Source organism: Neoarius graeffei, chromosome 14, assembly GCF_027579695.1.
Source record: "Neoarius graeffei isolate fNeoGra1 chromosome 14, fNeoGra1.pri, whole genome shotgun sequence".
NCBI lineage: Eukaryota > Metazoa > Chordata > Actinopteri > Siluriformes > Ariidae > Neoarius > Neoarius graeffei.
In genome coordinates this window covers 25,773,102-25,796,897 of record NC_083582.1, presented here as the reverse complement: position 1 = coordinate 25,796,897, position 23,796 = coordinate 25,773,102, and the positions used below count along the sequence as shown (strand labels likewise).

Here is a 23,796-nt window from a genome sequence, read left to right as displayed (position 1 = left end):
GAAAAACTCCCTCAGACGACATGAGGAAGAAACCTCGAGAGGAACCAGACTCAAAAGGGAACCCATCCTCATTTGGGCAACAACAGACAGCCTGACTATAATATTAACAGTTTTAACAGGTATAACCCTCAACTGTCCTCATGGGGCCGTCCTTCACAGGAGTGGGGCGATAAAACTCCGACCAGACACAGGGCACCAGGATGGATCAAGCAGGTCCGAGGGGCAGAAGAGGCCAGCATCTCAATCCCAGGATCAACATGTAACTCAATATAAAGTGCAACATCTTTCCTGCTTCCCCCCCCACACACACACACAGACACTTACCCTAACCCCACTTCTCCCCCCTTTCCCCCTCCCCCTTCCTCTCTTCCCCATATCTTATTCTTTTATATTTGTATATGTAAATACTTAATTTAATTTAATTTATCTAGAGGTTTTTCTCTGTTTCTTTTCTCTGTTTATCTGTAATGATGCTGCTGGAATCTTAATTTCCCTGAGGGAACCCTCCCAAAGGGATCAATAAAGTTTTATCTAATCTAATCTAATTAATCATATTTGTAATGAATCGGGGTCCATTAAAAACATCCCCCCAAAAAGATTTATTTTGGCTCATCTGTTCTATTAGAATCTAATAATCTATTGTAAGGTGTATTAATGGGATGCAACATTACTCCCCATCACAGATGGGAGCCCAGGAATTAAATAAATACAATAAAAATAAATTGTTTTTAATTGTAGGTATTGTATTTAAAACTGTATGGATGTGCCAGAAGCCAACATAAAACCATACATGAAGGGCATTCTCAGTCAAAAGGGATTAATGATCCAAAAGTGGAGTCTGATCGATTAACACAAGAGCTTATTGCCATGTTTGTGTCCAGCAAACAAGCAAGTTATTAAAACCAAGAAGTACACTCAAAAGAAGTGGATATAGAAACCACTCAATGGGATAGATCCTTACATGCTAACACAGAAGGATTTTTTCTATGAAAGAAAAATTTACTAGCTAAATTTGACATGAGTAGAATAAATTTTGATCCTATTGTAGCCAGAACTAAATGCAAAGACAATAGTTATTCATACTATTAATTAATTAATGTGAAGATGATTAACAGATAATCAACAGATTTTAAGATTTTTTTAAAGATTGTGTATATTTTCAGTCTTTTCTGTTTGTAATTATTTGTGTCTGTACATAACCCCACCAGCTCTGCTGATCAACTTATCATGTTTAAATAAAGGTATTCATTCATTCATTATGAGCTGGAAAATTATCCATCCGTTGAGTTCCCCGATATCTCAAGCTACTTGGTGCTGCAGACATCGTTCTACACGGACAAACAGATGAAAACCTGGAAGAGCATGGAGGAGTACAACTTTTTATATGTGGCTGGGTTAAAGATCTGGGGATCAGGACACTACAAGATAAATCCTCTATCATTTTTGCCCAGGCAATTAGGAATTTCTGGGCTTTGCACTCATCTTTGCAATGGTTGCTAGGACGCTACAAATTTTAGTATCGTGTGTAAACAAACCACAGCCGCTTGGTTCTCAATCCTCCCTGCTCTTCTCTTCCAGCAGGCATCACAGATCCATATAATTTACCCACAAACATATTTATTTATTTATTCTGCCCACTGTGCGTGCATGTTCTCTGTGTGGGTGTGGGTGGGCCCCTCATCATGACTATCATCATCAGCATGTGGTTGGTCAGGTTGGATGTCCACCTGGTTCTCAGTCTCGCTTGGTGATAACGTGACATGAACGTTACTGCTGCTGCTTGCAGTTGCACTGCTGCCAAAAAGCTCTGTGAGCTTTCTACATTTTGAAGCATCTTCTTCAAGTGACTTCACTTTCTTTTGTTTTAACTTTTCCCATCCACCTTTCTCCTTACGTTTTCTGCTTGCCATCTTTCTGTTGACAGACACTAACGTTACTCTGCTTTGTTGGCTTTTAGGCCTATGGAATAATGATTGACAGATAAATTATCATCTTAGCACCACCTGTTGTTAGTTGATAGACTGAAAATTTTGGTTATTGAACAGGGCTGACGGCCGTAGACCGGACAGCCGTTCTGGACTTTTCCAGAACGCACAGATTGCCAGTCCGCCCCTGCCTTTGATCCATACTTGGTGTATGCTGGCAGGACTGTGTCCCAAAAAACTATGTTGTGCTTGAGAGAACAGGTTCCTGTGATCTTTACCCCATCCTGAATCAACATTAGTGGTGAATCATTACTATTAGAGCTAGGACTTCAGCTCAGACAAAAGTTAGCCAGACACACCAAAAAAGCAACAGAGCAAAGGATTTTGCAAGGGATTAGCGGCAGGCTGCCAGGACGTGCCGTTGTGCGTAATTGTCAATGTTGATTTTAAAAGTAACTACGTAAATTACATAGGGAAATTAATACTTAAGTCTGAGTGAAAAATACTGTGGCGAGTGTATGTGGAAGAAGAGTCTGGAGACAGAAATCTTAGTTTCTTGGTCGTTAGCCTGTGCTACTTGCTCTCGATAGCACTGGCTTGACTTCTTTATTAGCATTCACTAACACTACTAACACCATCTGGAAGGTGACTTCACAACCACACTGACGATGCCAGCTCGCAGTTAAGCTCACGTTGGCCTTCAAGTCCTAGGGTGATAAATTTTTGGTCCCTCCCACTATAAATCAAAATCTGATTGGTTAATTCATCAGTCACTTTCTACATAAACATACACTGCCATGGCCTTCTGTCCCGGCAATGAAGTCCTAACCAATGAGTGAGCCAGCTCTAAACCCTTCTCAGCCTAGAGACAACAAACAAAAAAATCTCATGGGGTAACTCTAATGTTTTCAGGACAGCAATCCTTTAATTTCTGAAGCAAATTTGATAGAAAATGAGGCCAAATTAGAAGAGAATAATTTTAATGACATTATGAAAGAATGAAAGCAATTAAAGAATGAAAGAAATTAAATATAACATTTGAAATGCTGATATGTTTGAGCCTTCTCTGAAAGCCTAGAAGGCCCTGACACTTCCTCTCTGATCAACATTATCTCCGCTGGGCTGGTCATGTTCATGGGATGGATGATACTCATCTCCCTAAAACCTTGCTGCATGGAGAGCTGGTTAATACTTCCTGCCGACAAGGACATCCCTGCCTCCGTTTTAAGGATGTCCTCAAAAGGAACCTTAAAGCCTTTAATATCAACCTGGATAGTTGGGAAGCAGTTGCTACCAACAGATCCAAATGGCGCACAGCGCTGAACAGTGGATGCCAAGCCTCTCGGGAAACCTATATGTTATTTCTGCAGGAGAGATGCTTTAAGCAGAAAGAAGTTCATCACTCACGACGTGGATGGCCATAATATTAATTGTCAACATGATGCATTATAAGTAGTGTTTATAACATATCAGAAACTCAGCCCCACATTCATGTTGATGAAATAGTCATATTACATATACAAGTCATACTACAAAACCTTCCAACAGGTTGCAGCAATTTAAAACATATTTATTTTTAAATTTTCAGCTTTACAACCATTGTAAATTTAAGTTTATGCTCTAAATCTACAGATGTGGACAAATTTGTTCGTACCCTTCCATGAAAAAAAGAACCCACAACTATCTCTGAAGTAACTCGAAACTGGCAAAAGGTAATGGCATCCATCATCGTTTATTCCATGTATAACACATCAGACTTTGCTTTTGATTTTTGATTCAACTAAATATTTTACATAATAAAACAAATGAAAATGGCATGGACAAAAATGATGGTACCCTTAACTTAATATTTTCTTGCATAACCTTTAGCAGCAATTACTGCTAACATGCGATTTCTGTACCTCTCAATGACACTTCTGCATCTGGTAGTTTGGCCCACTCTTCCTGAGCAAACTACCAGATGCTTTCACAGGTTTGAAGAGTGCCTTCTCCACACTGCATGTTTCAGCTCTTTCCAGAGATGTTCACAGATTCAGATTAAGGCTCATAGAGGGCCACTTCAGAATAGTCCAATGTTTTGTTTTTCACCATTCTTGGGTGCTTTCAGCTGTGTGTTTTGGGTCTTTATCCTGTTGGAGGACTGATGACCTGTGACTAAGACAGAGCTTTGACACTGTGTAGTACGTTTCACTCCAGAATGCCTTGATGATCTTGAGATTCCACTGTGCCCTGCACAGATTCAAAGCACCCTGTGCCAGATGCAACAAAACAGCCCCAAATCATAATCAAGCCTCATCCATGTTTCACAGTAAGTATAGTGTTCTTTTCTTTGAAAGATTCATTTTTTTCTTTTGGGGACATAGAGCTGATGTGACTTGTCAAGAAGCTTGAGTTTTGTCTCAGCACCCTGTGCCAGATGCAACAAAGCAGCCCCAAATCATAATCAAGCCTCATCTACGTTTCACAGTAGGTATGGTGTTCTTTTCTTTGAAAGCTTCATTTTTTTTCTTTTGGGGGACATAGAGCTGATGTGACTTGGCAATAAGCTTGATTTTTGTCTCATCTGTCCAAAGGACATGCTCCCAGAAGCACTGTGGCTTGTCAATATGCATTTTAGTATATTCCAGCCTGGCTTTTTCTTTTTTTTTAATTTTTTTTTTTTAGTTTTTCTTTCAGTAATGGAGTCCTCCTGTATCTTCTTCCCTTGAGCCCACTGTTACTCAAAAAGTGACAGATGGTACAAACATCGATTGTACATTAATGTACGTTGACCTTGGAGTTAAACTTTTATCTCTTTAGAAGTTGTCCTTGGCTCTTTGCCTATTGTTGGCACTACCTGTCTGATCAGTCCATGGTGGATTTTCTTCTTGCAGTCATGTCCAGGAAGGTTGGCTACAGTCCCATGGAACTTAAACTTCTTAATACAATCCCAGTTCCGAAAAAAGTTGGGACTCTGTGTAAACTGTAAATAAAAACAGAATGCTATAATTTGCAAATCATGGAAGCCCTATATCCATCCATTATCTGTAGCCGCTTATCCTGTTCTACAGGGTCACAGGCAAACTGGAGCCTATCCCAGCTGACTATGGGCAAGAGGCGGGGTACACCCTGGACAAGTTGCCAGGTTATCGCAGGGCTGACAAAGAGACAAACAACCATTCACACCTACGGTCAATTTAGAGCCACCAATTAACCTAACCTGCATGTCTTTGGACTGTGAGGGAAACCGGAGCACCCGGAGGAAACCCACGCAGACACGGGGAGAACATGCAAACTCCACACAGAAAGGCCCCCGCCGGCCACTGGGCTCGAACCCAGGACCTTCTTGCTGTGAGGCGACAGTGCTAACCACTGCACCACCGTGCTGCCCCGGAAGCCCTATATTTAATTGAAAATAGTACAAAGACAACGTATCAAATTATTGTTCTTTGAAAAATATAAGCTCATTTTGAATTTGATGTCAGCAACACATTTCCAAAAAGTTGGGACACGGGCATGTTTACCACTGTGTTGCGTCACCTCTACTTTTAAGAACACTCTCTGTAAACATTTGGGAACTGAGGAGACCAGTTTCTGTAGTTTTGAAAGAGAAGTCTTGTCCCATTCTTACCTGATATACAATTTCAGTTGCTCAACAGTTTGGGGTCTCCTTTGTTGTACTTTGTGCTTCATAATGCACCAAATGTTTTAAATGGGAGACAGGTCTGGACTGCAGGCAGGTCAGTTTAACACCCAAACTCTTTTTACTGTGGAGCCATGTAGTTTTAATATGTGCAGAAAGCGGTTTGGCATTGTCTTGCTGAAAGAAGGAAGGCCTTCCCTGAAAAAGATTTAATCTGGATGGCAGCATATTGCTCTGAAATGTGTATACAGTATATCATTCAGCATTAATGATTCCTTCCCAGATGCACAAGCTTTCCATGTCATCTGCACTAATGCACCCTCATGCCATCACAGATGCTGGCTTTTGAACTATACACTGATAACAAGCCGGATGGTTCCTCTCCTCTTTAGCCTGGAAGACATGGTTTCCATGACTTGTCAGACCTCGGGACAATTTTCCACTTCGCCTCAGTCCATCGTAAAAGAGCTCAGGCCCAGAGAAGGTGGTGGTGTTTCTGGATATTGTTTATATATGATTTTAACTTGCATTTGTGGATGCAGTAATGAACTGTTTTCATAGACGATGGTTTTCTGAAGTATTCCTGAGCCCATACAATGATTTCCACCCAAACTTTTGCATGGTGTTCCTTTTCTTTTTTCACTCTCCAATGTACAAAACAAAAATAATACACAAATCTTGCAGAAAACACTGAAAAGAAATGTGTCGTCTTTACCTTTATGCCTTTTGGTGATCAGTTCCTTTTCTGCTCACTTAACTATTCACTGTAACAGACATTTTCAGTAAGGGTGCCCAAACTTTTGCATGCCACTGTACTTGTGCTTAAATGATTGACGTAATGCGTACACCGATCAGCCATAACATTAAAACCACTGACAGGAGACGTGAATGACATTGATTATCTCATTACAAATGGCACCTGACAAGGGGTGGGATATATAAGGCAGCAAGAGAACAGTTGGTTCTCAAATTTGATGTGTTGAAGCAGGAAAAATGGGCAAGCATAGTAATGAGAGTCACTCTGACAAGGGCCAAATTGTGATGGCTAAACAACTGGGTCAGAGCATCTCCAGAATGGCAGGTGTTGTGGGGAGTTTCTCTAATGCAGAGTTTAGTACCTACCAAAAGTGGTCCAAAGAAAGACAACCAGTGAGCCAGCAAACAGGGTTATTGCCACCCAAGGCTCACTGATGCGAGTGGGGAGATAAGGCTAGCTCGTCTGGTCCAATCCCACAGAAAAGCTACTGTCGCACAAATTGCTGAAAAAGTTAATGCTGACTAAGATAGAAATCTGTAAGAACACACTGCATAGCCGCAGACTGGTCAGCATACCTATGCTGAACCCTGTCCATGGCCGAAAATACTTACAGTGGAGCAATGGAAGAAGGTGGCCTGATCTGATGAATTTTTTTTTTTTTTTTTTTGTGTGTGTGTGTGTGGTGGTGGGGGTTTCATCATGTGGGCGGCCAGGTGTGTGTACATCGCTTACCTAGGGAAAAAATGGCAGGATACAATACACCTTTGGTGTCACTGTACAAGTACAATGATGTTAGATGTTGTTTGGAGCAAGCACATAGAATCCTAGTTAAGGTTAAAATTATATATATATTTTTTAAAAAGTAAGCTAAACCTATAAAAAAGTATAACATATATAGTATATTCCCAGAATAAAATATTAAGTTGGAAGTATATTGCACAAAACAGATTTTTTTTTTTTTGGGGGGGGGAGGGTTTAGAATAAATAAAGTAGCAGTTACAGTGATTGAGAAAATTATTGCACTTGAAGGAGAGCACAATCAATAATAGTAACAGTCACAGTTAGTGCCATTAAAATGGATTGCACATAGGTATATATAAGTGTGTAATGTGTGTATTGTGGCTGAGGTCCTATATAGTTCCAGTGGTGGTGCTGTTATAAGAGGGGGAGTGGGTGCTGTGTGTATGATAGTGGCGCCAGGATGCACTATGGGAAGAAGGCAAGCTGGCAAAGGCAGTGTGATGCTCTGGTCAGTGTTCTGTTGAGAAACCTCAAGTCCTAGCATTCATGTGGAGGTTACTTTGACATGTACGGTACAGTACCACCTACCTAAATATTGTTGCAGGCCCTTCATACACCCTTTCATGGCACCAGTATTCCCTAATTGTAGTAGCATCTTTCAGCAGGATAATGCACACTGCAAAAATTGTTCAGAAATGGTTTGATGAGTTCAAGGTGTTGACTTGGCCTCCAAATTCCCCAGATCTCAGTCTGATTGAGCATCTGTAGGATGCACTGGAAAAAGAAATTCAATTCATGGAGGACCCATCACACAGCTTACAGGACTTAAAGGCTCTGATGCTAACATCTTGGAGCCAGATACTATAGCACACCTTCAGAGGTCTTGTGAAGTCCATGCCTTGACTGGTCAGAGCTTTTGTGGTGACACAAGGCAAGAGGGACCTACATAATATTAGGCAGGTAGTTTTATTGTTATGGCTGATTGGTGTATGAATTATACAAATAGTGTGTTTTCTGTTTAGAAAAATCACATTTGTAAAACGTATTGCAGTGGAGAAGCTATGCAGATTGATCGCACAAGCAACTGACTTGACAGAGGTATGGAGAAGAGCATGGAACAAATAAACGGTGGTGTGTGTCACGATCAAGGAACATCCTCCATTTTGATATCTGAATTAATTTTTTTAAACATCTTAGGTGTTTGGAAGATGTCTTAGTAGAGGCAGTGTTCTAAAGGTCAGCGTTTTTTGAAGTCTAATGGAGTATGTGCTCTTGAGAGGCTGCTGTGCATTGTAAGGAAAAACATGGAAGGATTTTGAGTAGTGGTTATTTTCATCCATGGCTGTATAACAAAGAGAATGACTGACTAATTTTTCTCATTTGTTTTGACAGGAGATTACTTTGGTATCCTGATGCAGCAGAAGGTGACCAGTTTTCCCTTTAACCTTATGGATAACCCAATGTACTGGGGAAGCACTGTCAACTACCTCGGCCTGGCCTTAATGTGAGTTGTGTGTGTGTGTGTGTGTGTGTGTGTGTGTGTGTGTGTGTGTGTGTGTGTGTGTGTGTGTGTGTGTGTGAGAGATGTGTTTTTGAGGAAAATCTAATGTAGAAACCTGCACAGAAGTGTTTCCCTCCATATTTAACCTGAATCATTGGTCATTTGCCATTATTCAATAATAATTACAAAACCATTTCATTTTCTACATTGTAGGACAATACTGAAGACATCAAAACTATGAAATAACATATGGAACATATATGGAATTGTGTGGTAAACAAAAAAGTGTTAGAAGAAACAAAAATGTTTTACATTTTATATTCTTCAAAGTAGCCACCGTTTACCTTTATGACACTTGGCACATTATTGGCATTATCTTAAACAGCTTCATGAGGTAGTCGCCTGGAATACTTTTCAATTAACAGGTGTATCTTGTGGGCGGCACGGTGGTGTAGTGGTTAGCGCTGTCGCCTCACAGCAAGAAGGTCCTGGGTTCGAGCCCCGGGGCCGGCGAGGGCCTTTCTGTGTGGAGTTTGCATGTTCTCCCCGTGTCCGCGTGGGTTTCATCCGGGTGCTCCGGTTTCCCCCACAGTCCAAAGACATGCAGGTTAGGTTAACTGGTGACTCTAAATTGACTGTAGGTGTGAGTGTGAATGGTTGTCTGTGTCTATGTGTCAGCCCTGTGATGACCTGGCGACTTGTCCAGGGTGTACCCCGCCTTTCGCCCGTAGTCAGCTGGGATAGGCTCCAGCTTGCCTGCGACCCTGTAGAAGGATAAAGCGGCTAGAGATAATGAGATGAGATGAGGTGTATCTTGTTAACTGAAAAGTTAATGAGTGCAATTTCTTGCCTTCTTAATGTGTTTGAGATCATCAAACAGTAAATAGTAAATGATAAAAAAATACAGTAAATCAAATCAAGTTTAAGTTTATTTGTATAGCACTTTTAACAACAGAAATTGTTGCAAAGCAACTTTACAGAAAATTAATTACTTTAAACATGAGCTAATTTTATCCCTAATAAATTTATGATGAACAAGCCTGTGGTGACAGTGGCAAGGAAAAACTCCCTCAGACAACATGAGGAAAAAACCTTGAGAGGAACCCAGACTCAAAAAGGAACCCATCCTCATTTGGGTGATAACAGATAACATGATTATAAATAACATCAACTATTCATTGATGGAGACTTGAGTGCAAAACTTTTCATGACAACTGCAGTCCCAAAGTTATCATGGCAGTTGTAGTCCTCAGCCATCATAGCAACACTGCAAGTGCCCAGAGCTATCTTCCAAGTGCGACTTTTGACTTTCCATATGGGGAATTAGATCAAAAGTGCGACCACTATTATCAGTAGGTCCTATGACCTTCTGATTAACCCCTACTGAATCTAGAATGGACACAAATGCTGTTTTCAGAAGGTCTGTTTTCAGAAACAAACTCAGAATGTGGCCCTGGGGGCCTGTAAATAATAAGTAACAGAATTTACAGGCTAGACTTGTTTTGTGGCTACATATGTTGTTAGTATAAAGAACTTCAAACATATTGAATTTATGTCCAGGTTTTGGTGTCATGCCTAGAAATTCATTATAAATAACCACAACGCCTCCTCCTCTGCCAGTTAGACAAGACTGGTGTATATAATTGTATCGAGGAGGACTAACTTCATTTAATGCTACATACTCATTTGGTGTAATCCATGTTTCTGTTAAACACAGTACATTAAACTCCTGATCAGTCATAAATTCATTAACAATTAGCGCTTTAGACATAAGGGGTCTAATATTTCATAGTCCTACCTTTAAATCAAAGGTGCTGGCAGTGGCTGTACAGTCAGTATGATATAATTTTTTATATCAATTAGGTTACTAGAACAAACTCTCAGAGTATTTCTACTTTTTTATAGCTCAGGGAACGGACACAGTCTCAATATAGTGGAACCTGAGTGACAACTCTGTGCAGCTAGTAGACAGTCCGTTTTGCCTGTTCGTCTGCTTCCTGGTCTTGGCTATGGATTGTCAGAAGTTAACTAGGTCTGTTCTGAGACTATGAGCTATGCTATCCTCAAGTTCTGTGCAGACGTGGTCTCCCCCGCTAAGACTGTATGGTGTTACCCTAATAACAAGCCATGGGTGACACAGGAAGTCAAAGCTGTCCTCAACAGGAAGAAGGCCGCCTTCAGGGACAGGGAGGCAATGAAAGCAGCACAGCAGGAGGTGAAACGCTGTGTGAGGGAAGCTAAGGACAGCTACAGGAGAAAGGTGGAGCAGAAGCTGAAGGAGAACAGCATGAGGGAGGTCTGGGAAGGTGTGAAAAACATCACAGGCCACAACAGAAGGACCAGAGTCATTGAGGGGACAGTGGAGAGGGCAAACGAGCTGAATGACTTCTTCAACCGGTTCAACTAGCCCACGCCCCCCCCCCCACCCTCCCCCTCACTGCAGCCATCTCTCCTTCTTCCCTCAACACACCTCCTCCCAGTCATCACAGCATCCCCCTCCCCCCCACCTCAACACAGACTCCTCCATACATTACTGCAGACCAGGTCAGAGGTCAACTGAGGAAGCTTCACCCCAGGAAAGCAGCAGGCCCAGACAAGGTGTGTCCCTGACTACTGAAGACCTGTGCTGCTGAACTGGGTGAACCACTCCAACGCATCTTCAACCTCAGCCTGCAGCTGGGGAGAGTGCCCACCCTCTGGAAGACATCATGTATCATTCCAGTTCCCAAGAAGAACCGGCCCAGCGAGCTGAACGACTTCCGACCGGCACTCACTTCACATCTGATGAAGACGTTGGAGCGGCTCTTCCTCAGCCTCCTCAGACCCCAGGTGCAACATGCCCAGGACTGTCTGCAGTTTGCGTACCGGGCAGGTGTTGGTATGGAAGACGCCATCCTCTACCTGCTACACCGAGTCCACTCGCATCTGGATAAGGGAAAGGGCACAGTAAGGATCCTCTTCTTGGACTTCTCGAGTGCCTTCAATACCATCCAGCCCCTACTGCTTCAGGACAAACTGAACAGGATGCAAGTGGACCCCTGCCTGGTCACCTGGTCACACTGTAATTAGCAGCACCGGAGCACCCCAGGGCACGGTGCTGGCCCCTCTTCTCTTCACCCTATACACCGCAGACTTCTGCTACAACTCGGAGCTGTGTCACATTCAGAAGTTTGCCGATGACACAGCCATCGTTGGGTGTATCAGGGACGGCAGAGAGGAGGTGTATAGGAGCCTGGTGAGGGACTTTGCCGTTTGGTGCAACAGGAACCATCTGTAGCTCAACACCTCAAAGACCAAGGAGCTGGTCATTGACTTTGGGAGGTCCAGACCAAGGTCACGACCAGTTCTGATTGAGGGAGTCGAGGTGGAGACTGTGGATTCCTACAAGTACCTCAGGCTGTGGCTGGACAGCAAGCTGGACTGGACTTGCAACACCAACCAATTGTACAGGAAGGGACAGAGCAGGCTATACTTCCTGAGGAGGCTGCGGTCCTTTAACATCCTGTGGATGTTCTATCAGTCCGTGGTCACCAGTGTCCTGTTTTACACCGTGGTGTGCTGGGGGGGCAGCACATCCAAGAAGGACACATCCAGGCTGGACAAACTGATCAGGCAGGCCGGCTCTGTGGTTGGCATGAAGCTGGATTCTCTGGCGACGGTGGCAAAGAAGAGGACTATGGACAAACTACTGAACATCATGGACGATGCCAGTCACCCTCTGCACACCGTCATCAGCAACCAGAGGAGCCTGTTCAGTGACAGAATGCTCCTTCCCAAGTGCAGGAGTAACAGACTTAAAAACTCCTTTGTCCCTCATGCCATCAGACTGTACAACTCCTCTCGGGGGTAAACAGGAGCAAAACAACAAACAAAAAAACAGGACAAAAAAGCAATACTAGACAATGTGCAATATAAATGTGCAATACCTCTCCTGCTGGACTTTTTTCATATCTTCTTAATATATTTGTATATATAAATACTTAATTTATTTCACTAGAAGTTTTCTAAGACTTAATTTATCTAGAAGTTCTCTCTTTTTTCTATTCTATTCTCTGTTTATCCTATAATGATGCTACTGGAATTTTAATTTCCCTGAGGGAACCTTCCCAAAGGGATCAATAAAGTTCTATCTAATCTAATCTAATCTATGCTGCAAGAAATGACAGCAGCACCTTCCCGAATGGGATGAATACCGTCCTGCCCTAACAGGCCAGTTTTGCCCTCAAAACTACTTCGATTATCTATAAAGCCCACATTGTTTTCAGAGCACCACCTGGAAAACCAGCAGTTCAGCGACCATAATCTGCTGTAAAATACATCGCCATGCCGCATTGGGATGGGGCCAGAGCATACTACTACTACTACTACTAATAATAATAATAATAATAATAATTATTATTATTATTATTATTATTATTATTATTAAATTATTATTATTATTATTATTATTATTATTATTATTATTATTATTTAGTTTCAGCAAACACCATTGTAAATCACTCAGAATACTGATTTCTTTCAGAATGATAATTACTTCTAAAACCACAAATGCAAAAATGGGTTCAACAGATTTAATGATCATGTTGTCTTACTAATTCATATCTTAATTTTCATTAAAAGCACAAATGAAACTCGAAATGAAATAGCAATATGTGCTTGAAAATGCAATGATACAAACAGTGCTGTGTCTGAAGCACTTTAAGCTCCAGTGGAATTATGATGCAACTGTTTTTTCATCACTCAACTTTCTCCCTTAGTGGATGTGTAAATCACGTACCTACATGTGGTTACGATGGCAACAATGGCGAATCATTTACGAGCAACTGCCTGGCTTGGTTGCTAGGCAGCTGTTGCTGGAGTGACTGGCCCATGTCCTCCCAAAGTCTGCTCCTGTGGCCTCTTTCTCTTTTATTCTCTGCATCTTTCAGTCTTTTTGCAGTGGTTTTTTAAATCCACTTTGTAAAACTGTCAAAATGTTCATGCAGCAGAGAACCAGGTACTTGATAGGCTTACAGCTAGCCACACAAAAAGGAACACTTCACACATCACCACTTAATTTATTAGAATTAAGCTACTTTCCCAAACACATTAGACATGTGTGAGCATGGTGGTATTCAGAGCCTGCCTTGGCCATATGCTGAGTTTTTGGCTTGCGCTCCCAACTCTTTTTAGTCACACATTTCTCAGTGGACTATTGGCAGTTCTTCAGAGGATATCTTACTCAGACAGTAAAACAGAGGGACTGAGACATCAAGACAGAGATATGGGACACATGATTTTACCCTAAATTTTAGACACCTGATGTCTTATGTTGATAATTTCACAGTGTTGTCTGATGATATTTATCCATTCATTATACACAGTGGTGGTTGAAAGTTTGTGAACCCTTTAGAATTTTCTATATTTCTACATAAATATGACCTAAAACATCATCAGATTTTCACACAAGTCCTAAAAGTAGATAAAGAGAATCCAGTTAAAAATGAGACAAAAAATATTATACTTGGTCATTTATTTATTGAGGAAAATTATCCAATATTACATATCTGTGAGTGGCAAAAGTATGTGAACCTTTGCTTTCAGTATCTGATGTGACTCCCTTGTACAGCAATAACTGCAACTAAACGTTTCCGATAACTGTTGATCAGTCCTGCACACCAGCTTGGAGGAATTTTAGCCCATTCCTCTGTACAGAACAGCTTCAACTCTGGGATGTTGGTGGGTTTCCTCACATGAACTGCTTGCTTCAGGTCCTTCCACAACATTTTGATTGGATTAAGGTCAGGACTTTGACTTGGCCATTCCAAAACATTAACTTTATTCTTCTTTAACCATTCTTTGGTAGAACGACTTGTGTGCTTAGGGTCATTGTCTTGCTGCATGACCCACCTTCTCCTGAGATTCAGTTCATGGACAGATGTCCTGATATTTTCCTTTAGAATTTGCTGGTATAATTCAGAATCCATTGTTCCATCAATGATGGCAAGCCATCCTGGCCCAGATGCAGCAAAACAGGCCCAAACCATGATTCTACCACCACCATGTTTCACAGATGGGATAAGGTTCTTATGCTGGAATGCAGTGTTTTCCTTTCTCCAAACATAATGCTTCTCATTTAAACCAAAAAGTTCTATTTTGGTCTCATCCATCCACAAAACATTTTTCCAATAGCCTTCTGGCTTGTCCACAAGATCTTTAGCAAACTGCAGACGAGAAGCAATGTTCTTTTTGGAGAGCAGTGGCTTTCTCCTTGCAACCCTGCCATGCACACCATTGTTGTTCAGTGTCCTCCTGATGGTGGACTCATGAACATTAACTAATGTTAATGTGAGAGAGGCCTTCAGTTGCTTAGAAGTTACCCTGGGGTCATTTGTGACCTCGCTGACTATTACATGCCTTGCTCTTGGAGTGATCTTTGTTGGTCGACCACTCCTGGGGAGGGTAACAATGGTCTTGAATTTCCTCCATTTATACACAATCTGTCTGACTGTGGATTGATGGAGTCCAAACTCTTTAGAGATGGTTTTGTAACCTTTTCCAGCCTGATGAGCATCAACAATGCTTTTTCTGAGGTCCTCAGAAATCTCCTTTGTTCGTGCCATGATACACTTCCACAAACGTGTTGTGAAGATCAGACTTTGATAGATTCCTCTTCTTTAAATAAAACAGGGTGCCCACTCACACCTGATTGTCATCCCACTGACTGAAAACACCGGACTCTAATTTCACCTTCAAATTAACTGCTAATCCTAGAGGTTCACATACTTTTGCCACTCACAGATATGTAATATTGGATCATTTTCCTCAATAAATAAATGATCAAGTATACTATTTTTGTCTCATTTGTTTAACTGGGTTCTCTTTATCTACTTTTAGGACTTGTGTGAAAATCTGATGATAAAGTCATATTTATGCAGAAATATATAGAAAATTCTAAAGGGTTCACAAACTTTCAAGCACCACTGTATATCACTTATCCGTCAGGGTTGCGGAGGAAGCTGAAGCCAATCCCAGCTGACTTTGGGCGAGAGTTGGGGCTCACCCTGGGCAGGTCACCAGTCTATTGCAGGGCTAACACAGACGAACAACCATTCACACTCACATTCACACCTATGGGCAATTTATGCCGCTTTTCCACTACCAACGCGGCTGAGTTGGGCTGAGCCGTGCCGTGCTGAGTTGGGCTGAGTGGGGCTGTTGGGGTTGCATTTCGACTACATCCGCGCTGAACCGTGCTGGCTGGAAGTGGGTGGACACATTGGGTGGAGTTAGCGAAAGTGGGTGGACGTCAGGTGATGTCGTTAGGCGGCGCAAACAGTGACATCAGTGACCTTTTAAGCGGTAGTCTCACGACCCGGATAGTAAACAATAAACATGGAGGACATGGTGTCGTTAGTGTTGCTGGTCTTGGTGCTGTGGCTTGTTGTCACCGACAATGCCAACAGATACTGGCAAGAGCGTATAGATGAGGCGAGGCGCATAAGGCTTCATAATTCTCGTAATTCGTAATTCTCCTTCTTCCGGGTTTACGGTGTTTACAGATCCCAGCGTGCTCGCGGGGCGTGTGTGGGCATGTGAGCACACTCCTCCTCACCAATCAGTGCACAGGGGAGTGTCTGCTCACGCCCCTAGCCTCACTCAGCTCGGTTTGGCTCGCTTCAGCCCCACTCCAAAACCGTGCGAGTTTTGGGGGCTGAGCAGGGCTGAAGCGAGCTGAGTCGTGCTGTTCTTAGATAGTCGAAACGCGAGCCGTGTCGGGCTGAAGTGAGCTGAAGCGAGCTGAAGTGAGCTGAAAAAGGGTAGTGGAAAAGGGCCATTAGAGTAGCCACATGGATTTAGACTGTGGGAGGAAACCAGAGCATTCCGAGGAAACCCGTGCAAACATGGGGAGGACATGCAAACTCCACAGAGAAAGACCTCAGTTGCCCACAAGGTTTGAACCCAAAACCTTCTTGCTGTGACGCAACAGTGCTAAACCACTATGTCAGTACCATGCCGCCCCATGATATTTAACTAATGTTAAATACACAGTTGTCTGATGTTAGCTCAGTAAAACATACACAGGTAGATTTTATTTCAGATAAATGAACTTTAAACATTCTTTATTTACTGGACAGAAACAGGATGAGAGTGTGGGAAAGGGGTGGGGCTTCCAGAAGTGTCTGTTCATATTGGAGAGTTCAAAAAACTGGTGCAGATCATTCCAGTTTAATATTGGCTCACTCATCTGCTATTTTATTATGGAAGAAAAGACTGCTCTTTAGATGTATTTTTGTCATAGTTTAATCTTGGGTGCATCAGAGCATCAACGCAATCTTGTTTCTATTAATCTAAAAATCCCTTGGGTACCTTTTAATAAACTCCAAGTTATGTGACTTTTACTGAGGAGTGGCTTCCATCCAGCTCTTTCATAAAGGCCTGATTGGTGGAGTGTTGTAAAGGTGGTTGTTCTGGCAGGTTTTTTGTAGTCTCCTTAACTCACCTACATTTAGTTAATTAGTTGCACTTAAAGAAAAAGAAAGAAAATAAATTAGAGTTTAAAACAGAATGCTTTCTATATTGTGTAGAAAAAGTCATATTTCAAATGGGTTCAAGGTGTTGCACTCCAGTTAAAACTTAAATGTTTCAGGGTTTGTTCTGGAATGTGATGCATATATTCTGCAGTAGTGCATTCTGTGTGAGTTTTGCATTTGAATGCTTAAGGAAAAGTCAGCTAATCTGACTGAAAGCTGATCTGTCTCATTTTAAAGACATTCACAATCAGTGGTGTTTCTAATTAAGGCTGGATGAAACAAAACTAGATTGAATGACTATTTCAAAGTTGTCTGTGTGTCATTTACGTAAATAAAACAATTAAAATTAGATTTTCTATGCTGTAGGAACATAATTGCTAAGTGTCTGACCCACATTTAAAGGAAACGCTCAATGTAAATCACAATTTAAATTAAAAATATTCAATAAGTTGTTCAAAAGAAGAAATCTTAACAAGCCCCCTTCAGTTTGCAGGTAATTACTACAAACCAAAAATAAGATCTCATCTCATCTCATCTCATTATCTCTAGCCGCTTTATCCTTCTACAGGGTCACAGGCAAGCTGGAGCCTATCCCAGCTGACTACGGGCGAAAGGCGGGGTACACCCTGGACAAGTCGCCAGGTCATCACAGGGCTGACACATAGACACAGACAACCATTCACACTCACATTCACACCTACGGTCAATTTAGAGTCACCAGTTAACCTAACCTGCATGTCTTTGGACTGTGGGGGAAACCGGAGCACCCGGAGGAAACCCACGCGGACACGGGGAGAACATGCAAACTCCGCACAGAAAGGCCCTCGCCGGCCCCGGGGCTCGAACCCAGGACCTTCTTGCTGTGAGGCGACAGCGCTAACCACTACACCACCGTGCCGCCCCAAAAATAAGATATTTTTACAATAGAAGAAGAAGAAACCTTTATTTGTCACATGCACACTTCAAGCACAGTGAAATTCATCCTCTGCATTTAACCCATCTGAAGCAGTGAACACACACACCCAAAGCAGTGGGCAGCCACACCAGAGCACCCGGGGAGCAGTCAGGGGTCAGGTACCTTGCTCAAGGGCACCTCAGCTCAAGGCCACCCCATGTCAGCCTAACTGCATGTCTTTGGATTGTGGGGGAAACTGGAGCACCCGGAGGAAACCCACGCAGACACGGGGAGAACATGCAAACTCCACACAGAAAGGCCCTCGCCAGCCGCTGGGTTCGAACCCAGAACCTTCTTGCTGTGAACAACCGTGCTAACCACTACACTACCGTGCCACCCATCAATATGATTGCGTTTAATTTTCTCAAAATGTACAACCCAAATTCCAAAAATGTTGGGACACTGTGTAAAATGTAAATAAAAACAGAATGTGATGATATGCAAATCATGGAAACCTGACATCTCATCTCATTATCTCTAGCCACTTTATCCTGTTCTACAGGGTCGCAGGCAAGCTGGAGCCTATCCCAGCTGACTATGGGCGAGAGGCAGGGTACATCCTGGAGGAAACCTGACATTTCATTGAAAATAGTACAAAGACAACATACCAAATGGTGAAGCTGAGAAGTCTTATTGTGTTTTGGAAAATATCTGCTCATTTTGAATATAGTGCCAGCAACATATTTCAGAAAAGTTGGGACAGGGGCAACAAAAGACTGAAAAATTTGTGTAATGTTAAAAAAATAAATTAAAAAAACCCACCTAAATTGGTTAATTGGCAACAGGTCAGTAACATGAGTGGGTATAAAAAGAGTATCTTACAGAGGCTGAGTCTCTCAGAAGTAAAGATATGGAGGGGTTCAGCACTCTGTGAAAGACTGTGTGAGGAAAATAGTTCAACAATTTAAGAATAATGTTCCACAATGTAAAATTGCAAAGAATTTGGGGATCACATCATCTACGGTACATAATATGATTAAAGAGGTTCAGAGAATCCAGGGAAATCTCTGTACGCAAGTGACAAGGATGAAAACCAATACTGGATGGCTGTGATCGTTGAGCCCTCAGGAGACACTGCATTAAAAATAGCCACAGTTCTGTAGTGGAAATCGCTGTATGGGCCATCCAGTCAACATCTTTTTCAAGGAAGGCCTTCCTTCTTTCAGCAAGACAGTGCTAATCTGTATTCTGCACGTATTACAACTGCATGGCTCTGTAGTAAAAGAGTCCGGGTGCTAAAATGATCTGCCTGCAGTCCAGACCTGTGTCCCATTTAAAATATTTGGTGTATTATGAAGTGCAAAATACGACAAAAGAGACACCGAACTGTTGAGCAACTGAAGTTGTATATCAGGCAAGAATGGGACAACATTTCTCTTTCAAAACTACAACAATTCGTCTCAGTTCCCGGACGTTTACAGTGTGTTGTTAAAAGTAGAGGTGATGCAACACAGTGGTAGACATGCCCCTGTCCCAACATTTTTAAAACGTGTTGCTGACATCAAATTCAAAATAAGCTTATATTTTTTTCAAAAATAATAAATTTTCTTTTTCAACACTTAATACATTGTCTTTGTACGATTTTCAATTAAATATATGGTTTCCATGCTTTGTAAATTATCACATTATGTTTTCCACACTGAAACTTTTTTGAAATTGGACTTGTATGATCTCATCTCATTATCTCTAGCCGCTTTATCCTGTTCTACAGGGTCGCAGGTAAGCTGGAGCCTATCTCAGCTGACTACGGGCGAAAGGCGGGTTACACCCTGGACAAATCGCCAGGTCATCACAGGGCTGACACATAGACACAGACAACCATTCACACTCACATTCACACCTACGGTCAATTTAGAGTCACCAGTTAACCTAACCTGCATGTCTTTGGACTGTGGGGGAAACCGGAGCACCCGGAGGAAACCCATGCGGACACGGGGTGAACATGCAAACTCCACACAGAAAGGCCCTCGTCGGCCACGGGGCTCGAACCCGGATATTCTTGCTGTGAGGCGACAGCACTAACCACTACACCACCGTGCCGCCAGCTTGTATCATATTTTATGTAACTTAATTTCACAACTGAAGGACAAAATAGTGTTCCACCATGAGCCACCAATATCACTTCAGTGTTCCTTTGTGTAAATTCTACAATTGGTGTTTTTGATGATGATGGTGAAGTGCTGTCTAACCCCATGTTCACACTAAACGTGGCAAGGGCATCAAAATTCGCTCTCGCCACCCTGCAAACAACTGGTAATTTTGTGGATGCTCTGTCATGGAGATGAAATAGGTGGCTTCAAGGTTGTTCAGAATGCTTTATCTTGCAAACTTTATATAAAGGGGATGCAAAGCAAACACATGTCGACCGGTATATCTTAATAATATTAAAATAATAATAAATAATATACAATAATTTAAATTATTACAATAATTTTTAAAAAATCATGAACAATACCATTAGGGAGATTGGGTAGACTTTTTGTTTTTACTTGTAAAAAAAAAAAAATCACCAAAAGTGTCTGCTTTCATTTTAACATATCCAACATGCACCTCTTGTTTCGTAACACCTCCCATTCAACAGCATCATTCAAGTCACATGTAAATAAATAGCCAGCACTCTTTTGCATTCTCTGGTACTAGTTAGCCTTCAGTTCCTCCTATTTTCACAAAATATATTATGCACTTCACGAACTCACTTGAAACACCTACAGTTTCCGACTCTTTGGTCCATTCTTCGTTTTTTTATGTCCCTGTATGCAAACAGGGCCACATCATAAATAATGTGAAAACCCACCACCGCAATTATCAGTTTCTCCTCCATGGTAGGCTACTTGGAAACGGTTTGAACGGAACCAAAATTTGCACAACTGTGTTCTCTAGGATTCTTTAGAGCAGTGCTCTTCTAAATTCTAATTGGTTACCGCAGAACAGCATCATAGCTTATTACCATAAAGTTGCTTGGACTTCAGTTTTATTCTGATGTGCTGCCACCAACCTTGCCACCAAGAGATGCTGGCTCACAAAGAAAATGAATGACTTCCAGTCATGTTGATGCTCTCGCCGTGTTTGGTGTGAGCGTATGGTAACACAATAGATTAAAATCATCATCTATAGGACTTGTGTGAACTGGGTTGAGATCCTGTGACTGCAAAGGGCAAATGACAATTCAAGTTTATTTGTATAGCGCTTTTAACAACAGACATTGTCGCAAAGCAGCTTTACAGAAAATTAAACATGAGCTTTAAACATGAGCTAATTTTATCCCTAATTTATCCCCAATGAGGAAGCCTGTGGCCACGGTGGCAAGGAAAAACTCCCTCAGACGACAGGAGGAAGAAACCTTGAGAGGAGCCAGACTCAAAAGGGAACCCATTCTCATTTGGGTGATAACAGATAGCGTGATTATAAATAACTCGCCTCTATAACTGTGTCTTATAGAGTCACAAAGTATAACTATGAAAACAGGAAAATCATTATAGTTTTAACATGAAGTCTCTTTTGTTGAAGTTATAAACTGTTCATTGATGGAAACTTGAGTGCAAAACTGTTCATGACAACTACAGTCCTAAAGCTAGCAAGTCAACTGTAATCCTCAGACATAAATGTATTACTGTAAGTGTCCAGAGCCATCTTCCAAATGCAACTTTCGGCTGATCATATGGGGCCGTCCTCCACAGGAGCAATGTGTGTGATGAGACTTCAGCCAGACGTAGGGCATCAGGATGGATCAGGCATGTCCGAAGAGCAGAAGAGGTCAGCATCTTACTGGTGTCTCAGGATCGACATGAAACTCAGGGACAGATTTTGGGGGGGGGGGGACGAGACAGGTTGTTAGGGTATGCCCAATAATGTAGCTTAGGACTTACATTATTAACATTCTCATCAAACCATTCAACGATATCTCATGCCCTTAGGATGGAGACAGAGTCACCCTGGAAGAGACCACTCCCATTAAGATAGAAATGTTTATCCATAGGATAAAGGTGAACAGACGGCTAATTCTTTTGTTTTTATTATACACTGAAGACATTTGGGTTTGAGACCAAAGATGAACATGAGACAGTTGATCAGAACTTCACCTTTCATTTCCATATATTTATATCGACATGTGTTGAACCAATTAGAACATGGTGCCTTTGTTGGACCCCACCCATTTAATCAATGTGATCAAAAATATTGGAACATATGGCTGACAGGTGTTTCTTGTTGCCCAGATGTGCCCTGTTAGATTGATTGATTAAAAAATTAATAGCTCTGAATGATTGCTCTTGGTCTGAGCTCTGGTTTTCACCCATTGGGGTTTACATTTGTTGTTGAAAAGGATAAACCAACATGATGCCCAAAGATCTCTCTATTGGAGAAAAGCAAGCTAATTTGTAACTGAAAAAAGACAAGACACTGACCTAAAACACACTGCCAACACAACAAAGGACTTCATCAGGGAAACAAGTGGAAGGTTTTAGACTGGCCAAGTCCATCACCAGACCTTAATCCAACTAAGCAGCATTTTACCTGCTGGAGAGGAGACTGAAGGGAGAAACCCCCCAAAACAAACACATGCAAATGTAAGGCATAGTAAGTTATTTTCGGACTAGCACTGTGTGGGGATGGGAAGCATATTTGGGGTAGGTAGGTATTGTGTAACTACCTAATGATGCTTCGGCCACTGCAGTGGATAATTTCATTTCTGCCAGTTGGACCTGCAAGTTATCATAGGCCAGCATGGATCCATTATCACGTATTGCTGAGTCTGGAGTTGTATACATTGGTTCACCTACTTTGTCATTATGGGCCCAGGTGAATCTCTAATGAGAAATTATGCAGGTGACTATACTAGTTGGACTATAAGGAGTATTCTGTTAAAAGACCCTAGTCTCCAATTTTTGTGGTCTCAGCTGCTGAATCATCAAATTCTGCTGACCCATGCTTACTGCCAAATCCTTAATTTGCCTAGAAAGTCATCCAGATTACTTCTGGGGCTTCTTATTATTTTTATCACTCATTACCAGATGTGGGTGTTTGCTACTGATGAGCTGTTTGGCTGTAGTATTTGGGTGTGGATGATGAGGCAGTGAACACATACAGTAGCTGGTGCCAATCTTCAGCTTCGAAGGGATTCAGACACTAGTTTGCATGTTCTCCCCATGTCTGCGTGGGTTTCCTCTGGGTGCTCCGGTTTCACCCACAGTTGGTGGCTCTAATTGGTGGCTCTAAATTGATCATAGGCGTGAATGGTTGTTTGTCTCTATGTGTCAGCCCTGTGATGATTTGGTGACTTGTCCAGGGTGTACCCCGCCTTTCGCCCATAGTCAGCTGGGATAGGCTCCAGCTTGCCCACAACCCTGCACAGGATAAGCAGTTATGGATAATGGATGGATGGATTTAGAATTGGTGGTTTTTGTGTTATTTAACAAAGGGATCTACAACCCCGATTCCAAAAAAGTTGGGACAAAGTACAAATTTTAAATAAAAATGGAATGCAATGATGTGGAAGTTTCAAGATTCCATATTTTATTCAGAATAGAACATAGATGACATATCAAATGTTTAAACTGAGAAAATGTATCATTTAAAGAGAAAAATTAGGTGATTTAAAATTTCATGACAACAACACATCTCAAAAAAGTTGGGACAAGGCCATGTTTACCACTGTGAGACATCCCCTTTTCTCTTTACAAGAGTCTGTAAACGTCTGGGGACTGAGGAGACAAGTTGCTCAAGTTTAGGGATAGGAATGTTAACCCATTCTTGTCTAATGTAGGATTCTAGTTGCTCAACTGTC

At 41.9% G+C, this 23,796-nt stretch overlaps 1 protein-coding gene across 2 annotated transcripts in view; it reads left to right on the top strand.

Annotated features, from left to right (window-relative positions):
- The window catches only part of pemt (phosphatidylethanolamine N-methyltransferase), a 147,306-nt gene that overhangs the window by 116,879 nt on the left and 6,631 nt on the right, over nt 1–23,796 (top strand). For both annotated transcript variants that reach the window (XM_060938780.1, XM_060938779.1), the window contains exon 5: nt 8,438–8,549. In XM_060938780.1, the coding sequence (XP_060794763.1) occupies nt 8,438–8,549 (112 nt within the window). The remainder of the gene's footprint in view (nt 1–8,437; nt 8,550–23,796) is intronic.